At 46.4% G+C, this 21,640-nt stretch overlaps 2 protein-coding genes across 3 annotated transcripts in view; both read left to right on the top strand.

Annotated features, from left to right (window-relative positions):
- Window positions 1-12,626, top strand: part of NCKAP1L (NCK associated protein 1 like) — a 51,010-nt gene extending 38,384 nt beyond the window's left edge. For both annotated transcript variants that reach the window (XM_030822501.1, XM_030822502.1), the window contains exons 27-31: window positions 278-371; window positions 1,308-1,424; window positions 2,120-2,229; window positions 4,066-4,155; window positions 7,756-12,626. In XM_030822501.1, coding sequence (XP_030678361.1) covers window positions 278-371; window positions 1,308-1,424; window positions 2,120-2,229; window positions 4,066-4,155; window positions 7,756-7,875 — 531 coding nt within the window. In that variant the 3' untranslated portion in view covers window positions 7,876-12,626. The remainder of the gene's footprint in view (window positions 1-277; window positions 372-1,307; window positions 1,425-2,119; window positions 2,230-4,065; window positions 4,156-7,755) is intronic.
- A 2,108-nt stretch (window positions 12,627-14,734) lies between these two features.
- Window positions 14,735-21,640, top strand: part of PDE1B (phosphodiesterase 1B) — a 29,675-nt gene continuing 22,769 nt past the window's right edge. The window contains exons 1-2 of the mRNA XM_003252868.3: window positions 14,735-14,946; window positions 15,034-15,159. Of these exons, the coding sequence (XP_003252916.1) occupies window positions 15,047-15,159 (113 nt within the window). The 5' untranslated portion in view covers window positions 14,735-14,946; window positions 15,034-15,046. The remainder of the gene's footprint in view (window positions 14,947-15,033; window positions 15,160-21,640) is intronic.

The raw sequence follows: 21,640 nt of genomic DNA, 5'->3' as shown, positions 1-21,640 counted from the left end.
AAGTTTAAAATCTATGATTAGCTGGGCACTGTGGCTCATGCCTGTAATCCCAGCACTTCGGGAGGCTGAGGCAGGAGGATTTCTTGAGCCTAGGAGTTTGAAACCAGCCTGGACAAAATAGTGAGACTCTCTCTCTTTCTCTACATATATATAAAAGTATCTTTTAAAAAAATAAAAAGAATTAAATCTGTGATCCAAGAGTCCTGGCTGCGCATTCCCTCTGTCAAGCCATTATGTCCCGTGAATCTTCTCTAGAATGTTATTTTCTTCTCTCCAGGTGACCCTGAGTATCTTCGAGCTGGCATCTGCTGCAGGTGTGGGCTGTGACATTGACCCAGCCTTGGTGGCTGCCATTGCTAATCTGAAAGCTGGTAAGATTGGGGAAAGGGGGCAAGATTTGGGAAAGGAGGGCTTGGGCCTTATTTTGGGTGGAAAAATGTCAGTGTCAAAGAAGCCTTTATTTGAGATTATATATTCAGAGGATATAAGCTGGGAGTGAAGGAAGAACCCTAACCTTCAGAAAATACTTACACAGGCAATTTAGATTTGTCCTCAGGTTTCAACTAGTTGATCTACATCCTCAGGTTCCAACTAGTTGATCTACCAATCAGCTAAAAAGTACTAAGTGAGAGTCTGTTTGGTGCTCTGCAAGTGCTCAAAGGCATTTACAATCTGGTTGGGAAAATAAGATTAATGCAAATGAAACAATGAGAGAACAATACAAAATAGTGGGTTGTGTGGTATAGCACCCAAATTCCCCATAGTGATTTTGTGATTTCTCCCTCCACATAATCACCTTGACACTGTTTATTTCTTCCCATCTCACACTTAACACTTATATTTTCCATTACACATTTCCTCTGATTACATTCACACCTATACACACTCAGAACAGGATGAACCAAGGGGCTAGGATTATTAAGGCCTTTCAAAATGGCCAGACTTACCCTTCTTCTTTTCTCATGGTGGGTGAGAACCTTTCCTCTTCTTCCTGCCTCTCCACCCTATCAGGCAGTGGACAGGCATCCTAGGGTTGCATTGTGCATCAGCAGAGCCCTTGGCTGAAAGTTCTGCCCTGTTGCCAGGGAGGCCTCCAGGACTCAGGCCCTTCACTATAGGTGGATGCTAGTCCTGTTTCTTCAGGAAAATTAAGTAATAACTTGCCCATAGGGCTTTATAAAGTGTTTTCATAGATATTTTCTCCTGTGATCCTCGCAGCAATTCTGTGAAGTAGGACCCCTGTAACAGATAACTCCTGTTTGCTGACTTTATTCACTTTTCCTCTTTTCCTTTTTCCCTCTCACCAGATACTTCATCTCCTGAGGAGGAATATAAGGTGGCCTGCCTGCTCTTGATCTTTCTGGCAGTTTCCCTCCCACTCCTTGCCCCTGACCCTTCTTCCTTTTATAGCATTGAGAAGGATGGTAAGTAAGGGGTAGGTTTGAGAGACCAGTGCTATTCAAGTTAGTGTTCTGGGGTAGACAGAGGAGACAAGAGACACTGGAAAATATAGACTTCTGACTTGGGTGTAAAGTTCTATTTCAAAAAGCACTTGAAGGCTGGACATGGTGGCTCACGCCTGTAATCCTAGCACTTTGGGAGGCCAAGGTGAGGTAGGCAGATCACTTGAGCCCATGAGTTCCAGCCCAGCCTAGGCAACGTGGTGAAACCCTGTTTCTACAAAAATAAACAAACTAGCCAGGCAGGGTGGCCTGTAGTCCCAGCTACCTGGGAGGCTGAGGTAGGAGGATGGCTTGAGCCCAAGGGGTCAAGGATGCAGTGAGCCATGATTGTGCCACTGCACTCCAGCATGGTGACAGAGCAAGACCCTGTCTTTAAAAAAAAAAAAAAAAAAAGAGGAAGAAAACACCCCCTATCCTGAAAAACAAAACAAAACAAAACCCTTGAGAATGAGAGAATGAACTATGCGTAATTCGATTTCAATAAGATTTCATAGGAATATCCTGCCTCTAATCTCAAAATGCCTTCTCATCCTTTTGGTGTCAAATACTGGTGGCTCAGCCTGAAAACATGAGAAATTACCAATTTGGGTCATCCTGGAGTGGCTTACTTTGTCATTTCCTTTTTTTTCTCTCCATCTATATCAATAATAACCTAGGTTACAACAACAATATTCATTGCTTGACCAAAGCCATCATCCAGGTGTCTGCTGCCCTCTTCACGCTCTACAACAAGAACATTGAAACTCACCTCAAGGAATTTCTAGTGGTGAGTGGGTCCAGGTTATAAAGAATGGAAGATTGCAAAGGGCTGGAATTGGTTTGCCTTAAATCTGTAGACAATTATGGTTGAACAGGCTTTTGAGTCTAACTTCCCACCTAATTCATTCAGTAAAGAGTGAGAAGCTACTATATGAAAAGCAAGAGTTTCTTCTAAATTTCCTAACAGCTGGTGTTTCAGCCTCTGCTTGAATATTTGGAAAGATCGTTGGACAAAGAGTCAGAAAATCTGAGTTTTCTGATTTTTGATCTGCCATTAAGTAGTTGTGTGACCTCTGAAGTGCCAAGATTTTGGGGCCTCGGTATTTTCAAATATAAAACAGTGAGATTAAACTGAACCCATGAATTCAGATTAAACCGAATCCATGCACCTTGTTATGCATCAGAGTATCTTGGGGAGCTTGTTAAAATACATATTCCTGATCTTTACACCAGACCTACTGAGTTAGAATATTGTAGGGTAAATCTAGGCCTCTGTGTTTTTAATAAGGCCTCTGGGAGATCAGATGCACATTCAAGTTGCAGAGACACTGAGTTTTATCATCTCTAAGGCCCTTTCTAACTCTGTACAGACAAATGATCAATGACCACTTCTCAAGCTTTAATGTAAATCAGAATCACCTGGAGAGTTTCTACCTTAGTAGATTAGGGTGGGGCTGAATAATGTGCATTTCTGTTCCCAGGTAATCTTGATGGTGCTTGTCTGGGGATCTCACTAGAACCAATGGTCTAGATTTCTAGGGACTGGAGCTTAAAACTAGGCAGCAGATTCCACTGTAGGTCATATCCAATTTCTTTGAAAAAAATGTTAAAAATCTTAGCCAAAATTTGACTTCCTGTAACTCTCACCATGGATCTGAGTTTTGCCTCTGGGAAAACTCAGAACAAATACAATAGGCCCTAGAATTTTCCATTCTAAATCCTCCACGGAGGAATTTTGTTCATATACTTCTGATACATGGTCCATTCCCCTCTGCCTGCTTGAGCATTCTCAGTAACAAGAGAGCTTATTTCTTTGCAAAGTATGGTCCCGATATAAGAACCAGGGCCTCATCTGTCTCCTTCCAGGAGGAAACACAGCGGATCATATTGTTCTCTCAGGAATTATACCCTCATCCTGAGAAGTACATGTCAGGGATCATAAGCTTGGTTGGTGTGTCTCTATTTAAGCTGAGGCACCCAACCAGATAGACCTGGCTCTGAGCATCTTAAATGCAAAGAGGATTCACACCAGATCTCTGAGAATGGGTGAGAAGGGAATCCCCCACCCTTGCCTTCCCTTTTATCCTCTTTGTTTGCTAAATGCAGGTCACCTGGGCCTGGGATACAATGAATCATGTTTCTTCTTTGATCCTCTGGGGGTTTGGGGATGATGGAGATGACAGCCATTTGGGAATTGACGGGAGAATACCACGAGCCAGCGCTGTGTCTGAATCAGAGGCTCACTGCCTCTAGTCAGATGGGGAGTCAGCCGTAAACAGCCTGATGACAGTGGTGTCTGGAGGCTGCCTAGGAAAAGAGAGGTTAATCTCCTGGCATACATCACCTCCTTTGCTCTAGGTTGTTTCCCTGCCCCTTGCAATCTCTCCCCTAGCGCTCCTGGCAACCTGTTGTCTGCACTGGGAGGTCAGTGAGATCCAGGCTGGCTTATAGGCAGCATGTATCTCTGAAACCTAGGAGATTTGCCACTTTCCCACTCTGAGTCTTCAGGAACATTCTAGCACTTCTTAACTCTCCTCCTTGATCTTTTCTTAACTTCCTGCAGCCTGAAGCCGTTTGATACTGACCTCTATAAAAATCTGCTTTACAAATTCTTCCCTTACAGGTGGCCTCTGTCAGCCTCTTGCAGCTGGGCCAAGAGACTGACAAGCTTAAAACCAGAAATCGAGAATCCGTTTCTCTGCTCATGCGCTTGGTAAGTATCTTATTTAAGTTGGTCTGAGAACAAGGAGCGGAAGGGCCAGAGGGAGACTCCTCTTCAAGGTGTTTGCATCCTTGCCATTCTTGTCACCCAAAAGCATTAACTAAGGACTTAATTCTGCATAACCCTCTGAGTCTAGTCCTCACATTCTGATTAACATTCTAAACTTGTCCTATAATCCCAGAGTAGAGTCTTCAAGGACTTCTGCAAGACAGGGCCTTCCTGGCCCCTAAGCTGGCTGGGCCCATGTCCTGCAATGTTCTGAATCTGACCTGATAGGGCAGCTGTGCCCCTTATTGGTAATTACCTGTCCAGTACATGTTTAGTCTTACTTGACAATTTTCTACCACTGCATTCTTGTTTTTAAGAGTACTATGAAAAGAGTGCTGGATAACACAGAGCTGAACTCAGAGGTTGAGGGGTGGGGTCTCAGAGGAGGGAAAGGATTTTAGTTAAAAGGCTGTAAGGCAGGGAGCCTGGTGGGCCATGAATCAGGGAGCTCCTGCTGTCTCTTCTCCTTGCTTCCCAAGCTGTGGGCTTCTCTCTACTCTGGCAGAAAGTTTTGGGAACTCTGACTCAGTTAACTTTAAAAGTTTTTTTCCTCATGACCCTGTTTCCCTCTTCAACACTCTTACTCACTCTTTTGCTCTGATTCTCCATGTTAGTAATGCACTTAGATATGGACAGGAAGGGCTCTTGCCCTGGGCCCAGTGTTTAAAAGGCCCTTCTTGGGCCTTCCTCTAGTAGAGTGTTCTGGGGCCCTCCTCTGGTGAATGGGAAGGGGTGGAGCCTGTACCCCACCTTGAGGCCCATAGGAGAGATATCTGGGGCTCCAAAATACTTTGCTAAGCAGCTTCAGCCCACTTGTAGGGCCTGTGTTAAACTTCTTCCTACTGAGGTGGACCGTCCTACTGGTGGATATACCTCTAGTGCCCAAGGGACGTATGGCTGGAGTTTAGATATGCAGATGAGGAAGTCTACAAGTGCACAGAAAATCCCTCTAACTGAGGGTGGGAGGAGAAGGGGGACTGGGCTGGAAGCTTGTTTCTTCCCTTCACCCTGTTCTGGTGCAGAACTTGGAGGAGTTCAAAAATTCTTAATTCAAACCTGGGCTTCCATAAGACTACAAAGGTACATTGTGAAGGTTGAAAGCTAGAATATACTAGTTTGTTAGCTTGATTTAATTAGTCATGTGGTATGCGGACCTCCATCTGTATTCTTGTCCCAGGCCCAGAAATGCTAGGGGCCAGGGATTCCTGGGATTCCCTCCAGGTCTCCTTCTTGAAATACACAGGCACTGAGTGGTATTTATGCCTTAGTTTCTCCAGCTAGAAAAAGGCCTAGGCTGGGCTGGTTAAAGATTATGAGAGAGAGGAGAATGGACATGGGGGTGGATGTATTTGTGTGGGATGTGTGTGGTGAGGCAAGAGGGCAGAGGAGGTAGATGACGGCAGAGTAAGGGCAGTGCCAGTGGTGGTGGGCAATGTGGGGCACAATACATACAGCAGCAGCATGGCCCTGGCAAGGCAATGAACTCTTCTGAGACTTCGGCTCTCTATCCATTGAAGTGGGTAAGAATCCTTATGACAGAGTGGTTAGCGTTCATAAGATATTATGCGTGAAAGTGCCTAGTACATAGTAGATGCTCAGCAAATGTTAGTTCCTGCTGTCTGCTGCTCATTTTAGGTTCTGGATGATTTTGGCATGACTCTTCACTTCCTCGGGTAGTTTTCACCCCTGTCAGGTTGGAGGTGATTCTGTATTACCCACCTGTATTCTTACCTCCTTCTGCTTAGACCCCTTCCAGCACCCCAAAATGTGGAAAGTGTTTGCCCCTGTGGCCTTCCAGTGAGGCCAACAGAGTGACAGGAACAGAGCTAGGATCAGGTACTTTTTGTTGGAGGGAGAAACTAGAGGGACTAGTTGCTGCAAAGCAATTTAAATGCAAATGTTTCCACAGAGAAATTGGAAATGACTGAAGGTGAAGGAGCTGTATTCTGAGTTAAGAGGCTACTCATGTAGCCTCAAATTCTGACCAGCACTTCTGTCCCCGGGGTCTTTCTGTTTTGGCCGTCAAGCCTGGGCCGTGCCCGCACCTCAGTGTTGCCAGTCTGTTCCTGGCACAGGTTTCCTGGGGAAAGACATGGCTCTTACAGAATCGTGGAATCCTAAATGCCAGAACCAGACCAGATCCTGGCAATTAGTCCAGTACTTACAAGTCATAGATGAGGAAACTGAAGAACAGGGAGGGAAAGATGACAATCAAGGTCTCCCCTAAAATATATGGCAGATTTGGGACTGGAACCCAGGTTTCTTGGCCATCCCTCTAGGGCTGGTTCCACTCCTGTAAACTTCTGCCACTTGGGAGCCCTGTTATTTTCTTGTGCTTTATGGAGAATAGAAAGTCTTGGGCCAGTGGATTTGCTTGAAGTCATTATTCATTTCCCGGTACCTGAGGGTAGCACCTTGGAGAAGACAGCTCATCTCTTTCCCAGCTGAAGGTTTGAAAGTCTTGCCTAGCAAGAAATGTTTTGATATTTGACCTACCATCAGGGCTACAGTTTTACCAGCAGGTTTCCCTGCCTTCAGCCTGCAGTTTCCACTCTTTTGCAGCTGTTGTGTGTGGATGTGTTTGAGAATAGGAAAATCTTACATGTTTTAAAACTTGAAAGGACTTCAGAGAGAGAAACACGTTAGAGTGGATATGGTAGATGCTCTTTCCTTAGTGAATTTTCAGGACTTGGAGTACCAGATATATTGTGGAGAACCCATCTGTGTGAATTGCCAGAGGATATGGGACACCTCTCCAGAGTGTGTTTTTTAGTCTCATTACCTCTTGGATAAGCAAGGCACTGAAGGAAATACACCCTGCTCCTTCCTCAGGGATGGGGACCCTCCAGTCCACCACTAGGCTATGCTGCTCTTCATGAACATGCCCTGTCCACCCACCTCCCCCTCTCCACCCCCACCCCCACTCTCATTCTTCTCCAGGCATCTTGATCTATCTTCCTGCTTGGCTGTGGGGGCTGCTGGGATTACCGCAGCACACAGGCTTCTAATTAAACTAATTAATCATGCCTGCTCCTTTATGCAGCATCCTTACTGTTCCCTAAGCACTGTACTGAGAGAGGGAGGAGACTGAGGCCCAACACAAGAGGACCCATGTGAATTCCAGGCCCCCTTCCATGGCCTGCAGTGGTGTTTGTTTCTCTCGCTGCAAAGCTTTGTAATTAGCACTTTTATACATCTTTACCTGCATCTGTATGCTGCCCACCCACATGTGATTTAGCATCTAGAATGGGAGAGAATGGGTTTTGCTGCCACTAGGAAAGTGGTTCTCTCCTGCCTTCTGCTTCTGCGCCCTTCACATAGTCCTGATGAGGGGGTCAGGGTCAATGATAATGGAGCTGAAGATGCCACATTGCCTTCTTGGAGCCAAACCAAGTGAGGGAGGAAGAGGGGGGTGTGATTTGGAACCCTGTTCACTTGTAACTCTTAGGGCCTCAGAGGGCCTGGGAACTATGCAAAAGGAACAGGGTGTCACAGACAAATGCCCTACCTGAGGTTCTCATCTCTTGGCCCGATCTCTTCCAGGTGGTGGAGGAGTCATCCTTCCTGACCCTGGACATGCTGGAGTCCTGTTTCCCTTATGTCCTGCTTCGAAATGCCTATCGGGAGGTGTCCCGGGCCTTCCACCTAAACGGAAGCCACTGAGTGCCTGCCAGTACCCACTGAAGAGCCCTTTGGACCTTCCTAAACCCTTGCCATAGTGGAAGCTGTGTTCACTTTCTCAAGGGGTGGGAATGGGGTGGGGTCACTAAGGAGAGGGTCAGGAGCCAGAGTTGATCAACAGATCTGTGGAAGAATAATCCAGGGCTGAGAAATCGTAGAGCAGTGAGGCAGGCTGGGGGCATGGAGGACAGTTTATGGAAAAAGTTAGGGCATGGGGCCACATGTGTGAATTTTACAATGAGAAAAGGACTAATGTACAAGTATATTTTCTATCTTCTGGTGACTTGAGCTTGAGCTCTGACAGGCATGGGCCTCTCCGACCTTCATCACTATTCTTAGGAAAATGCTGGCGGGCAGAGATGATCAATCATCATATTAAACCGTAATGAGCTTATAATCCTCCCACTGGAGCTGCTATTGTCTCCTGCACATTCATTAAGACCATTATCTTCTTTCTTCCTTTTTCAAATGTGTTCAGCAAACATTCAGCCTGCTCCTACTGCAGAGTAGCAGCAAAAGAGCCCCTCTTTTCCTTTGTGGGGCTCTTCGAGAGGAGTCATTGGGTCTCTTCCTTTGCCCCCAGCTTGACTGCGTTTCCTACTGGGGCAAGGAGGAAGTGCCCTTCAGAGATGTTCACGGCCCATCTGCTCTACTACATTGTTACAAGTTCTCTCTTGCTTTAACTTCTCCTGCTTTGATATCTCCACAACCCAGAGCAGAGGGTCAGTTAGTCTCCATCAATTCTGGGTCACATGATTGGCGCAGACTCAGGTGGGTTTTTCACTCCTGTACCATTTGGGGGTACTCTGCCTTTTATTGGGAGGGACTAATTTAACCCCAAATCCTTTTGTCAGCCTGGGTACAGCTGTTGCTCCAGGCAGGGATTTCTCTTCTGGATCTTCAGTTTCACAGACCTCATTAGGTTGTACGGCCCTGAGAGTGGGTATCCTTGAGGGAGTACAAGCTGTTTCAACTTAGCCCTTTTCTGCGCTAATTAGAATTTCAAGTGTCACAGAGCCTGGGGCATTCAAGATAGCACTAAACTAGGTTTACTTAACTCCTTGGCAGGAAATAGTGGCCCCCATGCATCACTTCTGTGCACCCACTGCCAGGGAGAAGTGGAGAAACAGATCATATATGTCACAGGTCTAGAGTGGTTGGAATTGACAAATATAATTAGCTAGTTGATTAATTAGGGTCATGTCCATACTTTCATGATGAAAGGGAAGCAGTTGTTGGTTTTCAGCAAAAACGATTCAGCCTTCATTAAGCCTATTTGATAGCTGTTTTGGGGTTTTGTACATGTGTTTGCTTTTTATTTCTTGAGACCCAGGCTTAGTCAATACTTTCTTAACTTGGCACTCATAATCAACATACAAATTTTTCTTAGCAACAATTGTCTGCTCTTTAGGAAGGAAGCGATAGAGAATCCTGCTTCGTGCATCAGCTAATCCTCCTTCCTTGCTATGGGAAGGACTTATGTTCTAAAGGGTGATTCAGTGTCAGGCTTATGAGACTGAGAGTAAAGTTGATGAGGAAGAGAAGGCTCAGAAGTATCTGAACAACTATGCTATATGCTTATATTTTTCTGCTTGAGGGGATAGAGATCCCTCCTCCATCTGCATCTGCATGTAGAACTGCTTAAAAGGAGCCTCCCAGAGGACAGCAAGACAAGTTGCTGCGGGGGGATGGAGGGTAGACAGAATGCCTTTTTTTAAAACTGAAAATTTTATTGAGATAGTTAATCTACCTGCACTTGTAAGAAATAATACAGAGAAATTCTATTTTCCTTTACACAGTTTCACTGAATGGTAACATCTAGCAAAACTATAGTATACTGCCACAACCAGGATAACTGACATTGATATAATCTACTGATCTTGTTCAGATTTCCCTCCCCAGTTTTGCTTATGTTCATTTCTCTCTCTGTGTGTGTGCACATATGTGTGTTATCTATTTCTATACAGCTTTATCATTTGTAGGTTTGTGTATCTGCCACTACAGTCAAGATACAGAACAGGCCGGGTGCAGTGGCTCACGCCTGTAATCCCAGCACTTTGGGAGGCCAAGGCAGGTGGATCACCTGAGGTCAGGGGTTTGAGAGCAGCCTGGCCAATATAGCAAAACACTGTCTGTACTAAAAATACAAAAACTAGCAAGGCGTGGTGGTGCGTGCCTGTAGTCCCACTATTCAGGAGGCTGAGGCAGCAGAATCACTTGATCCTGGGAGGCGGAGGTTGCAGTAAGCTGAGATCCTGCCACAGCACTCCAGGCTGAGTGACAGAGTGAGACTCTCTCTCAAAAAATAAATAATAATTAAAAAAAAGATAGAGAACAGTTCCATCACCACAAGGATCCCTCGTATTGCTCTTTTATAGCAATTTTCCCCTCCCACAACCCCCTTCCCCATCTCTAGCTCCTGGTAACACAGATATATTCTCTATTTCTAAAATTTTGTCATTTGATATATCTTTTTGTAAACATATAATTATACACACATATTTCTCTACCACTTATACTTTTTCAAAGTGCTTTCACATCCTTATAGCAATTCTGCAAGGTAGCCAGGGAAGGCTTTCCTATTTCAGGTCAGAAAACAGATTTAGAAATATTAAATGACTTAATGAAGGTCACATGTTTAGCAGTAGAACTAGAACTGGGACCCAAGTCTGATGATGTTCAGTCCTAGACCTTTTCTACTTGCCCGGTCTGCCCCTTCACAAGGGAAGACTTGGGTTTTAGAATCCAGAGACCTTAGAAGGAGCAAATTGGAGAAGGTGAGGACATGATGGCCTTTACCACCAGAAGCAAAAAGTGAATGTCCAGAGGTGAAGGGACAGAGAAGTAACAGGACCCATCAGCATTTCAGGCAATTTGCTTCCTTTACCAGGAGGGTCTCTGTCCTCTTACAACCTGGGACACAATAAGTTGTGTCCCAGGTTGTAAGTTTGCTTTACTTAGGCCCAAAGGAACTAAAGAATGGATATCAGAAATCTCACCCCAATTGTTTGTCTTACAGGCTCAGAGTAGGTTCTAGCCTCAGCATTTTCATTAATGTAGTGTTTTCATTAAAATCTCCATTAACTTGCTTGCAGCAATGAGATGGAATTATCCCTCCCACAAGGCCTGGGGCAAGATACTTGCAAAGGTGCTCCCTTTTGTTTGGACAGTAGAAACACTGCCTCCCCTGCCACGGTGTTCAATCCAGTTGGCAGGTGGGCCAACTTCAAAGTGCAGAAGGAACTGGGTGTGGTGGCTCACCCCTGTAATCCCAGCACTTTGGGAGGCAGGCAGATCGCTTGAACCCAGGAGTTTGAGACCACTCTGGGCAACATAGTGAAACCCCATCTCTACAAAAATACAAAAAATTAGCTGGGCATGGTGGCTGTTGCCTGTAATCCCAACACTTTGGGAGGCCGAGGGCAGTGGATCTCTTGAGCTAAGGAGGTTGAGACCAGCCTGGTCAACATGGCGAACTCTGTCTCTACAAAATTACAAAAATTAGCTGGGCATAGTGGCTCTTGCTTGTAGTCCTAGACACTTGGAAGGCTGAAGTGGGGAGGGTCGCTTGAGTCTGGGAGGCAGAGGTTGCAGTGAGCCAAGATGATGCCATTGCACTCCAGTCTGGGCGACAGAGCCAGACCCTGTCTCAAAAAAAAAAAAAAAAAAGGGTGCAGAAGGTCCAGGGCCTGGCCAAGGGGATGATGCCCTGTAGCACTTTTCTTTGCAGGAAGAGAACAGCTCTGCTGTGAATACCAGGATCCAGGAGGGAGGGAGGTCCCAGCTAGGGACAAGACTTCCTTAACCTTAGGTCCTCATGCTTATATCAGTTCTTCTCCAACAAAGTTTGACTTTGAGAAGAAGCTGGCACATGGCTGAAATGCACTCACGCGGTTGGGGGAAGAGTGTTCTTCCAGTCCTCCTCCCCACAGGGCCTCCTGCTTCTCCTAAGTACCTGTCATCAAAGGAGATGAAGATGAATCCCCCTTCAGCCCCCACACCTCAATGAGTTGTCAAGTACTCTCCCTCCCACTTGAATAGGAAGCAGGAGCAGCAGGCCAGGTTGCAGGTTGAGGAAGTCAGAAGTTAACTTGAGCTGAGTTTGCAGCTCTGGAGAGATTGAGGAGCAGACTTTTCTCTTGTCACTTTGGAAGGAGAGGATTGTGAGGCTGCCCCTTTAAATAGCATTCCCGTAGGAGGCAGATCACATCCATCCGTCACCTACTGCCAAAGCATCATTTTTGGTCTCTATCAAACTCAAAGCTTGTTGGAAAGGATTGTGGGGTTAGGGGAGTGAGGAGGCAGAGCCTCCTAGGGGTAGGGGGCAGTTTAGAAGCTGAAAAGGAGAGGAATGAGAAGGAGCCTGGGAAAGGTGGGGGTTGATGACAAGAGGAAAAGACAGGGAGAGAATAGTTGTCTTTTGAGCCTCTGAGTGGAACAAGTATACCCAATTCTTATCTCTTTAGAGATGCAGCAAGGTAGAAATGGGATTGTATTGCAACAAGAGGAATGAGGTTGAGACTAAACACCAGGATTGGTGACTAAAGAAAGTGAAAGGAACCACAGAGTGAAAAAGGCTGGTAGACTTGGCTCTGGTTTTATCACTTACTCTCTGTGGGACCATATAATTTTTCTGGGTTAGTTTAGTTCTCATTTATTTTTATTTTTACTTTTTCCATCAAACTGTGTTGTCTATGAAGTTTTCCCATTTATTCAATGAAGGGAATTAGAGTAGATGAATTCTAATGTCTCTTTCATGAATAACTTTGTGTGTGTGTGTGTGTGTGTGTGTGAATTAGCCTTAAAATGAATCAGGAGCAGGGGGTCTTGGGAGAGCAGGATGTGCCACTGTGTTAACAAGAAATGTTGAGAGAGCCCTCTGGATGTACGTCTTGCCTCTTTCCCACCTATTCTAGTTTAAAGATCTGCCTAAAATTGGAAACTCCTTAGCTCTAATCCTAATTTACTAATTAGAACTCTTTAGCACCATCCTAATTTGCAATTCTTTTGTAGTTTCCAGCCCATTTCATTTTCAGTTGATAAGGAGGAGATTGCTCCCAAATTTTCAGAAATGGACTGTGTAGGAGTGTGACTAGGGTCTCAGATGCGGCCATTTCTTGGCTGGGTCTGTTCTTCCAGCAAGAAGGGAAAAGGGGGATGTGTGCTAAAGGTAGATGCACAGAGGGTGGGAAGTCCCATTATTCCTTCCACTTTTTTCTCCATCTCTGACTCTGCCATCTCTTTCTGCTTCTGCACTTTCCGGGAGCTGGTTCTGCTGATACTTCTGCTGAATCTAAATGCTGACCTAACTTGGCAATTCTTTTATGTTAGGAGTCTTAGCTGTGACCGTCCATCCGCTTCTTCGCCCTTCCATTTCACTTCTTTTCTCCTTCTTTGACTGGGAGAGGGGGAGCCTCCACTCAGTATTTAGAACAGAGTAAATACCTTCTCCTGATCACTCCTCCTTCTAACCTCCAGAATTTTTTGAAATTAAAATTCACATTCTGGGATCCTGGATTAGTGGCCTGTTTTGGATTTAGCAGTTAGTGAATATATCTCCACTTTCTGTTGACATAGGAGTTTCCCCAGTGCCAAAGCAGGTGGTCATTAAGGGAGAGAGCAATATGGAGCAAGAGAGATGGTTCCTGCGAGTCCTAGGTAGGACTCGGTTGGATGGAGGAGGCTTTGCCCTTTTACAAGGTCTTGAGTTCAAATTCCAGTTCACTCCTTCCACACATGTTTATTAACCAGCTAGGCTGTTTTGTGCTGGGCCTTTAGCTCCTAGATTTCTTTCTCTGAAGACAGAACAGAAAAAATGAGCTGGAAGTGCTTCAGGAGGGGTTTTGATATCAGGAATGCTTTCCTGGCTGTGTAGAGTTATTACCTAGTCAAAGAAGAAGATGTTAAGCCGGGTGCAGTGGCTCACACCTGTAATCCCACCACTTTGGGAGGCCGAAGTGGGTGGATCACGAGGTCAGGAGTTTGAGACCAGCCTGGCTAATATGGTGAAACCCCATCTCTACTAAAAAATACAAAAATTAGCCAGCGTGGTGGCCCGCCCCTGTAGTCCCAGCTACTCGGGAGGCTGAGGCAGGAGAATCGCTGGAACTGGGGAGGCGGAGGTTGCAGTGAGCCGAGATCGCGCCACTGCACTCCAGCCTGGGAGACAGAGACTCCTTCTCAAAAAAAAAAAAAAAAACCAAAGCAACAACAAAAAAAGATGTGGTGCTGCCTGCTCTGGAGAGCTTTGAACTTGGAAGAAATTCCTATCTGCTAGGCAGGCAGGCAGAAGTACCATGGGGAAGGCCACAGTCTTGGAGACAGGTGGGGAAGATCAAGCTGACGGACCTGAGGCCAAGTGTGGGATGCCATCACAGCTCAGGGCACACCCTGAACTTTACCAAGACAGGAGCACAGGTGGGGTCTGGTCTGACTGGGTTCCGAGTCCAGGTCTAGCAGGGAAAGATGTGTGCTCATCCCCTACCCCGCACTCACACACGGTACACATAGGCAGCTAGGCACACGTGGATACATGGAACCACAACCACATACACAGCAACTCAAAACACACGGAGAGAACCCACACAACCACCCACACCGAAGTCCTGCCCGCCGCCTCCGCTGCACTCTGTAAACACGCACTCACATCCGCCAGTACAGGGCACACGCAGCCACTCGTCCCCGGCGCTTGTGTGCGTGCGCTCGCCCTTGGGCGCTTCTGTCTCTGTGTGCCCCCGGCTTCCAATCGTTCCTTTGGGAGGGGGAGGAGTGGCTGTGAGGAGTGAGAGACTGGCGGGCAGGCTGAGGAGAAGGGAGGGAGAGCGGAGGGAGGGGGGAACCCGGCCGGGGGAGGAGGAGAGAGGCGAGGAGGCGGCTCTGGCAGCGCGCGGCGGCGGCGGCGGTAGCGGCAGCAGCAGCGGCGGTGCGGAGAGCTTGGACTGGGAGCCCAAAGCTCGGCTGGGCAGCGGGAGAGGAGGAGCCGCAGGAGCTGCAGCTCTGCCAGCTTGGGCCGAGCCTAGAGACACCGGCCTGGCTGGTCCACGCCAGCCGCAGGTGGGAAGGGCCTGGGATGGGGGCTGAGGGTCTCTCGGCTGGGGCTGGAGCTGAGCCGAGGTGCTGTCTCCTCCCTCTGTTCCGTAGACCGTGGCTGAGCATGGAGCTGTCCCCCCGCAGTCCTCCGGAGATGCTGGAGGAGTCGGATTGCCCGTCACCCCTGGAGCTGAAGTCAGCCCCCAGCAAGAAGATGTGGATTAAGCTTCGGTCTCTGTAAGTCCCTGGCCCGGGAATGGGGGGAAGGGACCTTAGGGATCCTGAGCAGGAGGAGGAGGGGGGATAACTGGAGCGGGGCTGTGGGCTGGTAGATTCTCTTTGGCACACATGTTGGCAGGTGCGAGGAAGCACGTCCCTGACACGCGTGGCCAGGCCACATGTGCAAGGCATGTGCAGAGCAAGCCGGCCAGTTGGAGCGGGCTTAGGAGTTGCAAAGGTAACGATGTGCCTGTGCCTGTGGACCCCAGGCTGACACACGCAGCGCTTAGAGGCAGCACAGTATATGCAGTGTGGCAGGGCTGCAGGAGGGCAGTAGAGGTGCCAGGCTGACTCACACATATCCATGTGCAGAGTTGTGCAGATGTGAGCCACATGACACGTGTGTGCATGAGTGACCGTGGGTCGCAGAGGTATGTGGAGTGATTGCACACAGCTGTAGATCTACTGCATGGGAATACTTGTGCCAACCTGTGGGTCATATGTATCTCAGTTGGGATTGGTAGTTTCTGCCTCCTGCACAGGGAGTGGGGTGGGGGGCATCCCATGCCTGAGCTGCTCATCTCTTGGGGCCTGGAAACTCACTCTATGTATTAATGATGAGGGGACCCACCTGCAATCTGGAGGGGTGTTGGAGCCCCCACCTGGAAGCTGAAAGAGGTGATGATGGTGAAGAAATATTGATTGACAAAGGCAAGGTAACTGGCTTAATCGAAGCCTTTTTTTAAATGTAGGGTCTTCCAGGATCTCCAAGCACATTTGGGCATCTTTTCCTATTGTTGCAGTACCAGGGCATGTGGGGAGGAATAAATGGGGGAAGGAAGAACTCAGGTATCTGATACTCCAGTCCCAGGGAAGGAAAGGAACTTTTCCCCTGCTCCTTAGAAAAAAAAGAGGATTGGGTCAAAGACAAGCCATGCACCATGTTTATCTCCCAGTCAGCTGCTGCCATTGGGAAGTCTCCTCAGTCTGTTGATTCTTAATTAGGGAACAAGAGAAGATGTCCCTCTCTCCGAGATGAATCCATGGCCCCAGGAAAGAGGAAACAGATAGGAGACTATGGATGTTTAGAGGGGAAACACAGTAAACATAGCCCTGAACCCAGTTCCTCCTCAATGTTCTCCATAGTGAGCACCGAAGCTTTCTATTTCTGGGTTCTGGGAGAGGGAGAGATGGGGGTAGGGGATGGATAGATGCTTATGTTGTATTGTTCTTTAAATACTTCACCTATGGTGATAAGATGACACCTTTTTATGGCAGATGGATCTGATTTATACACTAGCTACTTGGAGAGGCCTTAGGGAGAACTGAGGCATAGTGGGCAACAAGGCTTGGAATCCAAATGTACTTCTCAATCCTCCTCCTTGGCTGCCTCTGGCCAATCCAATTTGCTGGGCTCTATGAAGCGCAGCCTTGGAATGAGTTCTGGGATGAAGAAATGGAAAACCAGATTGAATTGATTTTTTGTTGGGAGGAGCACTGTGTGATTCTTTTGTTGGGAGGAGCACTGTGTGATTCTTGACAGAAAATGACGCTGTGTTAATGGTAAATGAGCTGGGGAAAGGGGCAGATAAGGAAGTAGTTGAAAGGTAAAGAAGGGCCCCATGTCCATAAATGGGAGAATTCAGGATGGCTCCCTTAACACTAGTGGCTCATCATACTTACCTTGCCTCTATTCCAGGTAACAGGGCCCTGCAAAAGAGTGAGTATTACTAGTTTCACTATCTCCCACACATTTCTAACCAAAAGCGTTTCCTGAAAATGAATTATTGTTTCTTCCTTTAGTGTGAGAAGTGCTCAGTGGTGAGAGAAGAGGATTCCCAGAGGGAGGCATGAAACCTGGGAAGAGAAGGGAGTAGAGGCAGCTATCTCTCCAGAGTGCCTTAGCTGAGATGTCCTTACATGAGATTAGGATGGACAAGGATCCCTATTCTTGTTGATTAGATCATTCTGGTCTTCACTCACTTCAGCAGTCTGGTCCTTAAGAATGCTAGCTTTGTACAATAAATTTACGAGTAAAAAATAAAGCTAGCTACATGTAATATAACTTACCCAAAAAAGTACAATCTCCTGATTATTAATTGGCAGGAATAGATTCCCAGTCTCATGTCCTTAAAGCAGAGAAAGACCTTGATATCAAGGTAGATGCCAACTTGATCTATGTTGATGGCCTACTGGATTTTGCCTTTTTGAATATTGGGGAGGCTTTGACTGTCAGATGAAGGGAAATAAGAGGATTTAGGGCTTTGCTGGGTAAGAGGTGGGAGTTTCCCAACTGTCTCAATGGGATGGTTTCTGAATAGGTGAGAAAGGAGATGTTCCCCCTTTTAAGTGGAAATAAAGATCCCCCTGCCCTTTTGGTCAAGGTGGGAAGGGGTTGCTAAGTCTGGAAATAGGAAATAGACATGATTATCTTAGGACTGGGTACTGCGTGGAAATGGAAACATGGCATATATACTTGTATGTATTTATCTAACTATCTATCTAGATTCTTCTACTCAACACATCGTATTTCCCACCCTCTACCATTTTAATTTCTAATTAGGACATCCAGACTTTCTACAGAGAGACTAGGCCTGGTGTTTTTGACTCTGGATAAAAAGCCCACACTAATATACTCGTGCAGGGCAATTTTTTATTGGGAAGAGCATCCAAGAATTCTGTTTCCCACACTAAGACCATGTCAAAAATAAATTCAGAATCTAATCTGGATCATATGAGCTGAAGAGAATCTCTTAACTGTGTGATTTTACCTCTATCTTCAGGACAATTTCTCTAATTAAGCAAACTCATAAACTGAGGCATGAGAGAGGGTGAAAGAGGCCATCTGGAGATGATGAGTCAGCCAGGATGATTTTCAGCATCTCTCACCCTAAGAGGAAGTATTTGACTTGGCTGTCCACCCTTCTCTGAGATCAGAGGGCTTTAGGGAACAGGAAGAAGACCAGAAGAGATAGAAATGATTTTCTGTGTCTTTTGTGAATCAAGAAAAATGATGAGCGGACATTGGTTTGCCATCCTCAGCTCATTTATTTATCCAACAACTATTTCTTGAGTGCCTTCTATGGACCAGGTGGCATGCTGGATGCCGAGGATACAGTCCGTGGTGGACGAAACAGACATAGTCCCTGTTCCTACAGAGCTTGTAATCTGCTTCAACTCCATCAAGTGGTGTAGAGAGGCAGGGGGCTCTGTATTCCCTGTTTTGCTACACCCACCCAAGTGATGAAATTCTACCACTCTGGGTTTCTGCCTCATTTTTTCTTTAGGGGGGTTATATACATAGGAAAAGCATAAATATGCGTTCTCTTTTTCTCAAGATGGTACAAACATCACTCTCTTTTCTCTGCTCCAGTTTCTCTGGGAATTTTACATTTTACAGATAGAACTTCCCCCTTCCTTTGGGACAGTATAGACATAGTCCCTTTCTCTTCTTCTTTCCCCACATGGTACGCACTCAGGACCCTCAAAGCCTAGGCTCAGTGTTCTATGCTGTGGTTCAAGGTCATCATAGATGAGCTGGAGCAGGGACCCCACTGGGGATTATTTTTGCTTTGTTTCATCAGAGTCTAGTGTGATACCTTGAACATAACAGGCACTCAGTAAATGCTGTTAAATAAAGGAATGAACAAATGAAATAGTGAATACATGTACATATGTTACGAGGTCCAGTTCTGTCTCTGATTCTGTGGTGCGTGTATACCTCCGTGTTTGTTGAGTGGCGGGGGGAGGAGTAGGAAATGGAGGTGGAGGTAAGGGAGATGATGATGATGTTGTTTTTTTGAGAGGGTGATGCTTAAAAGGTATGGGGTTTAGGGACCTCAGGACAGAGCCTGGAACTGAAGGAGTTACAGAGAGGATCCAGAAACTGTGGCGTTTGGATTGTGTGAATGAAATATGTTAGGACGAAATTGTGAATGCCTGCCTGACATGTATACATATGTGTTTGGGTAAAGGTTGATATGTATCCTGGGGACAGAGCTCCATGAAGATGTGTCTGTTTTTATAAGTGGCATGTGTAATAATAAATATGTTGGGAAGGTGTGCACTTACCTGAATACCTGAAATTGTCCTAGTTATGAGATGATGTATGTGTGTTTGTAGGTAATGGGATAATACCTATGTGTGATCTTGTGTATGTATTTGTGACACTGAGATTTTTTGACATTCCTGGGGAGATCCAGTGGATGGGAGGAAGAAGCTGAGGCTGGGTGCCTCATTGATTTAACTCTGGCTTTTGCCCTCTTTTTTATATGCTCCATGGAGTGATCTTCTATGGTTCTTACCAGTTTTGAAAATCATGCTGCCATTCTCCTTTTTCTGTCCGTGGATGTGGAGCTGCTGTGAAGATTGCAGCATAAACTATGGTTCCCTGGACCTCTGGAGAAAAAGGAGTGCCATTTTTCTCATGCCTTGGTGGGGATAGTTTTTTAGTGCTATCCTCAGTGGATTAGTCCTTCCTCCTCTGCTTCCAGCCATAGCAAAGGGAATCTCTCCTCCCTCGGTTTCATACCCCACTTTTCCATCAAATGTCTCCTGTCTCTATTTCCTCCATCAGCTTTGTCTTGAATGAGGACTGTGTGGTATCTCTGGGAAGGTAGAGGGTAGAAAATTCCTGCCTTAAGTTGAAGGGAAGGTGCAGAGGTAGGGGATCAAATTCAGCCCCAAGGAAGAACTTCACAAACCTCTGGTCAGGATAGGTGGCTGGAGGGAAGGAAGTAGGGAGGCAGAGTGGTGGTAGCGGAAGGGCATGGGGAATTTTGGGAGACTTGAGTTCGAGTTCACATTCTGCTCTAACAATTACCACTGTGTAATCTTTAAGTCACATAGTCTCTCTGAGTCTCAGTTCTTCATTTAATATCATCATGTAACAGTAACTTTTAAATGATAAAGCCTGAAGGTCTTTTTCATCATGGGAGAGCTTGCTTTGTGAAGAGGCAGGGAAATGGGAATGGATGGGCAACTATTGGCTGGGATGAGGGAGACAAAGATTCAAGAGGTAGGAATATGAATTACTGAATAGGTTTGAGCCGTGATTGAAGGAGTCTTGTTGATGGTTATCTGGAAGGAGTGAAGGCATGTGTCTGAACTTAGAGACCAGAAGGATAGGTGGGGCTAGAGGAAGGCAATATTATGAAGGATGTGGGCCACTGAGGTCAAAAGAAAGGAGAGGAACTTCCTCCTTATCGTTTTTTCCCAGTGGTCAAACTGGAAGTGGATGGAACAATTGCAGTTCTGAGACATGGTGAGTGTGGGAAGCCCAGGGGCTGCCATAGGTGGGTTCTATGAACATTGGGAATTCCCTTCTGACATTTATCCCAAGTCCCTAGGCCTGAGAGTATCATCGGGTATACCACATCCTATTTTAGAAAATCACTGAAGTCTCTTAGAATCCAAACATCACTCTGCTTGTCCAGGAGCCTCAGGAGGTGGTTTGAAAAAAGGCAGAGGATTCCACATTTGAGGTTGCATTTGCCACTTTTGCCCAGAGGAAGGTGAAAGAGGTTGGGGATGCATTGGACTAGAAGGCCAGGTGAGATGCTCAGTAGGAAAGAAGCCTGCACATCTATAACTACATCCTGCCTGGGAGTTCCTGAAATCAAAGGAATGGTAGCTTCCCTACCTCCCAGATTCCCCTGACCTTTTTTTAAAAAAAATCTTTCTGCCACCTTCAGACTGGGATGGAGGAGCAGCAAACCTTGAAAACAGGTCTTCCCTCTCTTTTTGAGTCTTTAAAGGAATCCCTGGGAATTTGTGTCCAACTCCTCTGCTCTCTCTCATTTTCTCTTCTTTGATTATTCCATCTTCTCCTTTGCCTCATCTTTCTCTGGGTTCTCTTTCGCTGTGAGGCTCCCTTTTGCTCTTCTCCCTTGTCCCACTTCCTCTCTCTGTCCCATTCCTTTTGACTTACCCTTTTGCTCTTGCCATCAGTACTTCTCCTCCCTCATCTTGGCTAGGAGTCAGAAAATCCCCGTGGCTCCCTCCCTCACCGAGGGGTTGCTGTGGTGATGGTACAGGATAAGCTGGCTATAGGTGCCCTCTGGGGCCTTAGGAGTCCAGCCCCGACTCCTGTCTTCTGCAAGGCGTGTCTTTTGCCTTCTCAGTGACCTCATCCTCCTAGTCCCTCTGGGGAGGAAGCCAAGTAATTGCCTTTGAATCTCAAGGGGCTGATTTTTCTCAGGCACGGAAGTTGAGTAGCTATTTTCCAACTATCTTCAGGATAGCAGCAGAGAAAGAGGGGCAAAACCAGGGCAGCAGGTGGGGTGGAGTTGAGACAACTGGGGAGAATGGAAGTTGTTAGATAATGAAATTGTCCCCTAAGGGAGCAAGACTACATGGTCTGAGAGAACTGGAGGACCATTCCTTCGTTCCTTTGGGAAGGGGCATAGATGGGAATTGAGCAGGGAAAAAAAGAGTGACTGAGAAGGGAAAAGGATAAAATCAACTTGTTATCCATTCAATGCAGGGAGGTCCCTAGTGC

The sequence above is a fragment of the Nomascus leucogenys genome, chromosome 11 (assembly GCF_006542625.1).
Source record: "Nomascus leucogenys isolate Asia chromosome 11, Asia_NLE_v1, whole genome shotgun sequence".
NCBI lineage: Eukaryota > Metazoa > Chordata > Mammalia > Primates > Hylobatidae > Nomascus > Nomascus leucogenys.
The sequence above is the reverse complement of the archived record's forward strand: the minus strand, read 5'-3'. Positions and strand labels throughout refer to the sequence as shown.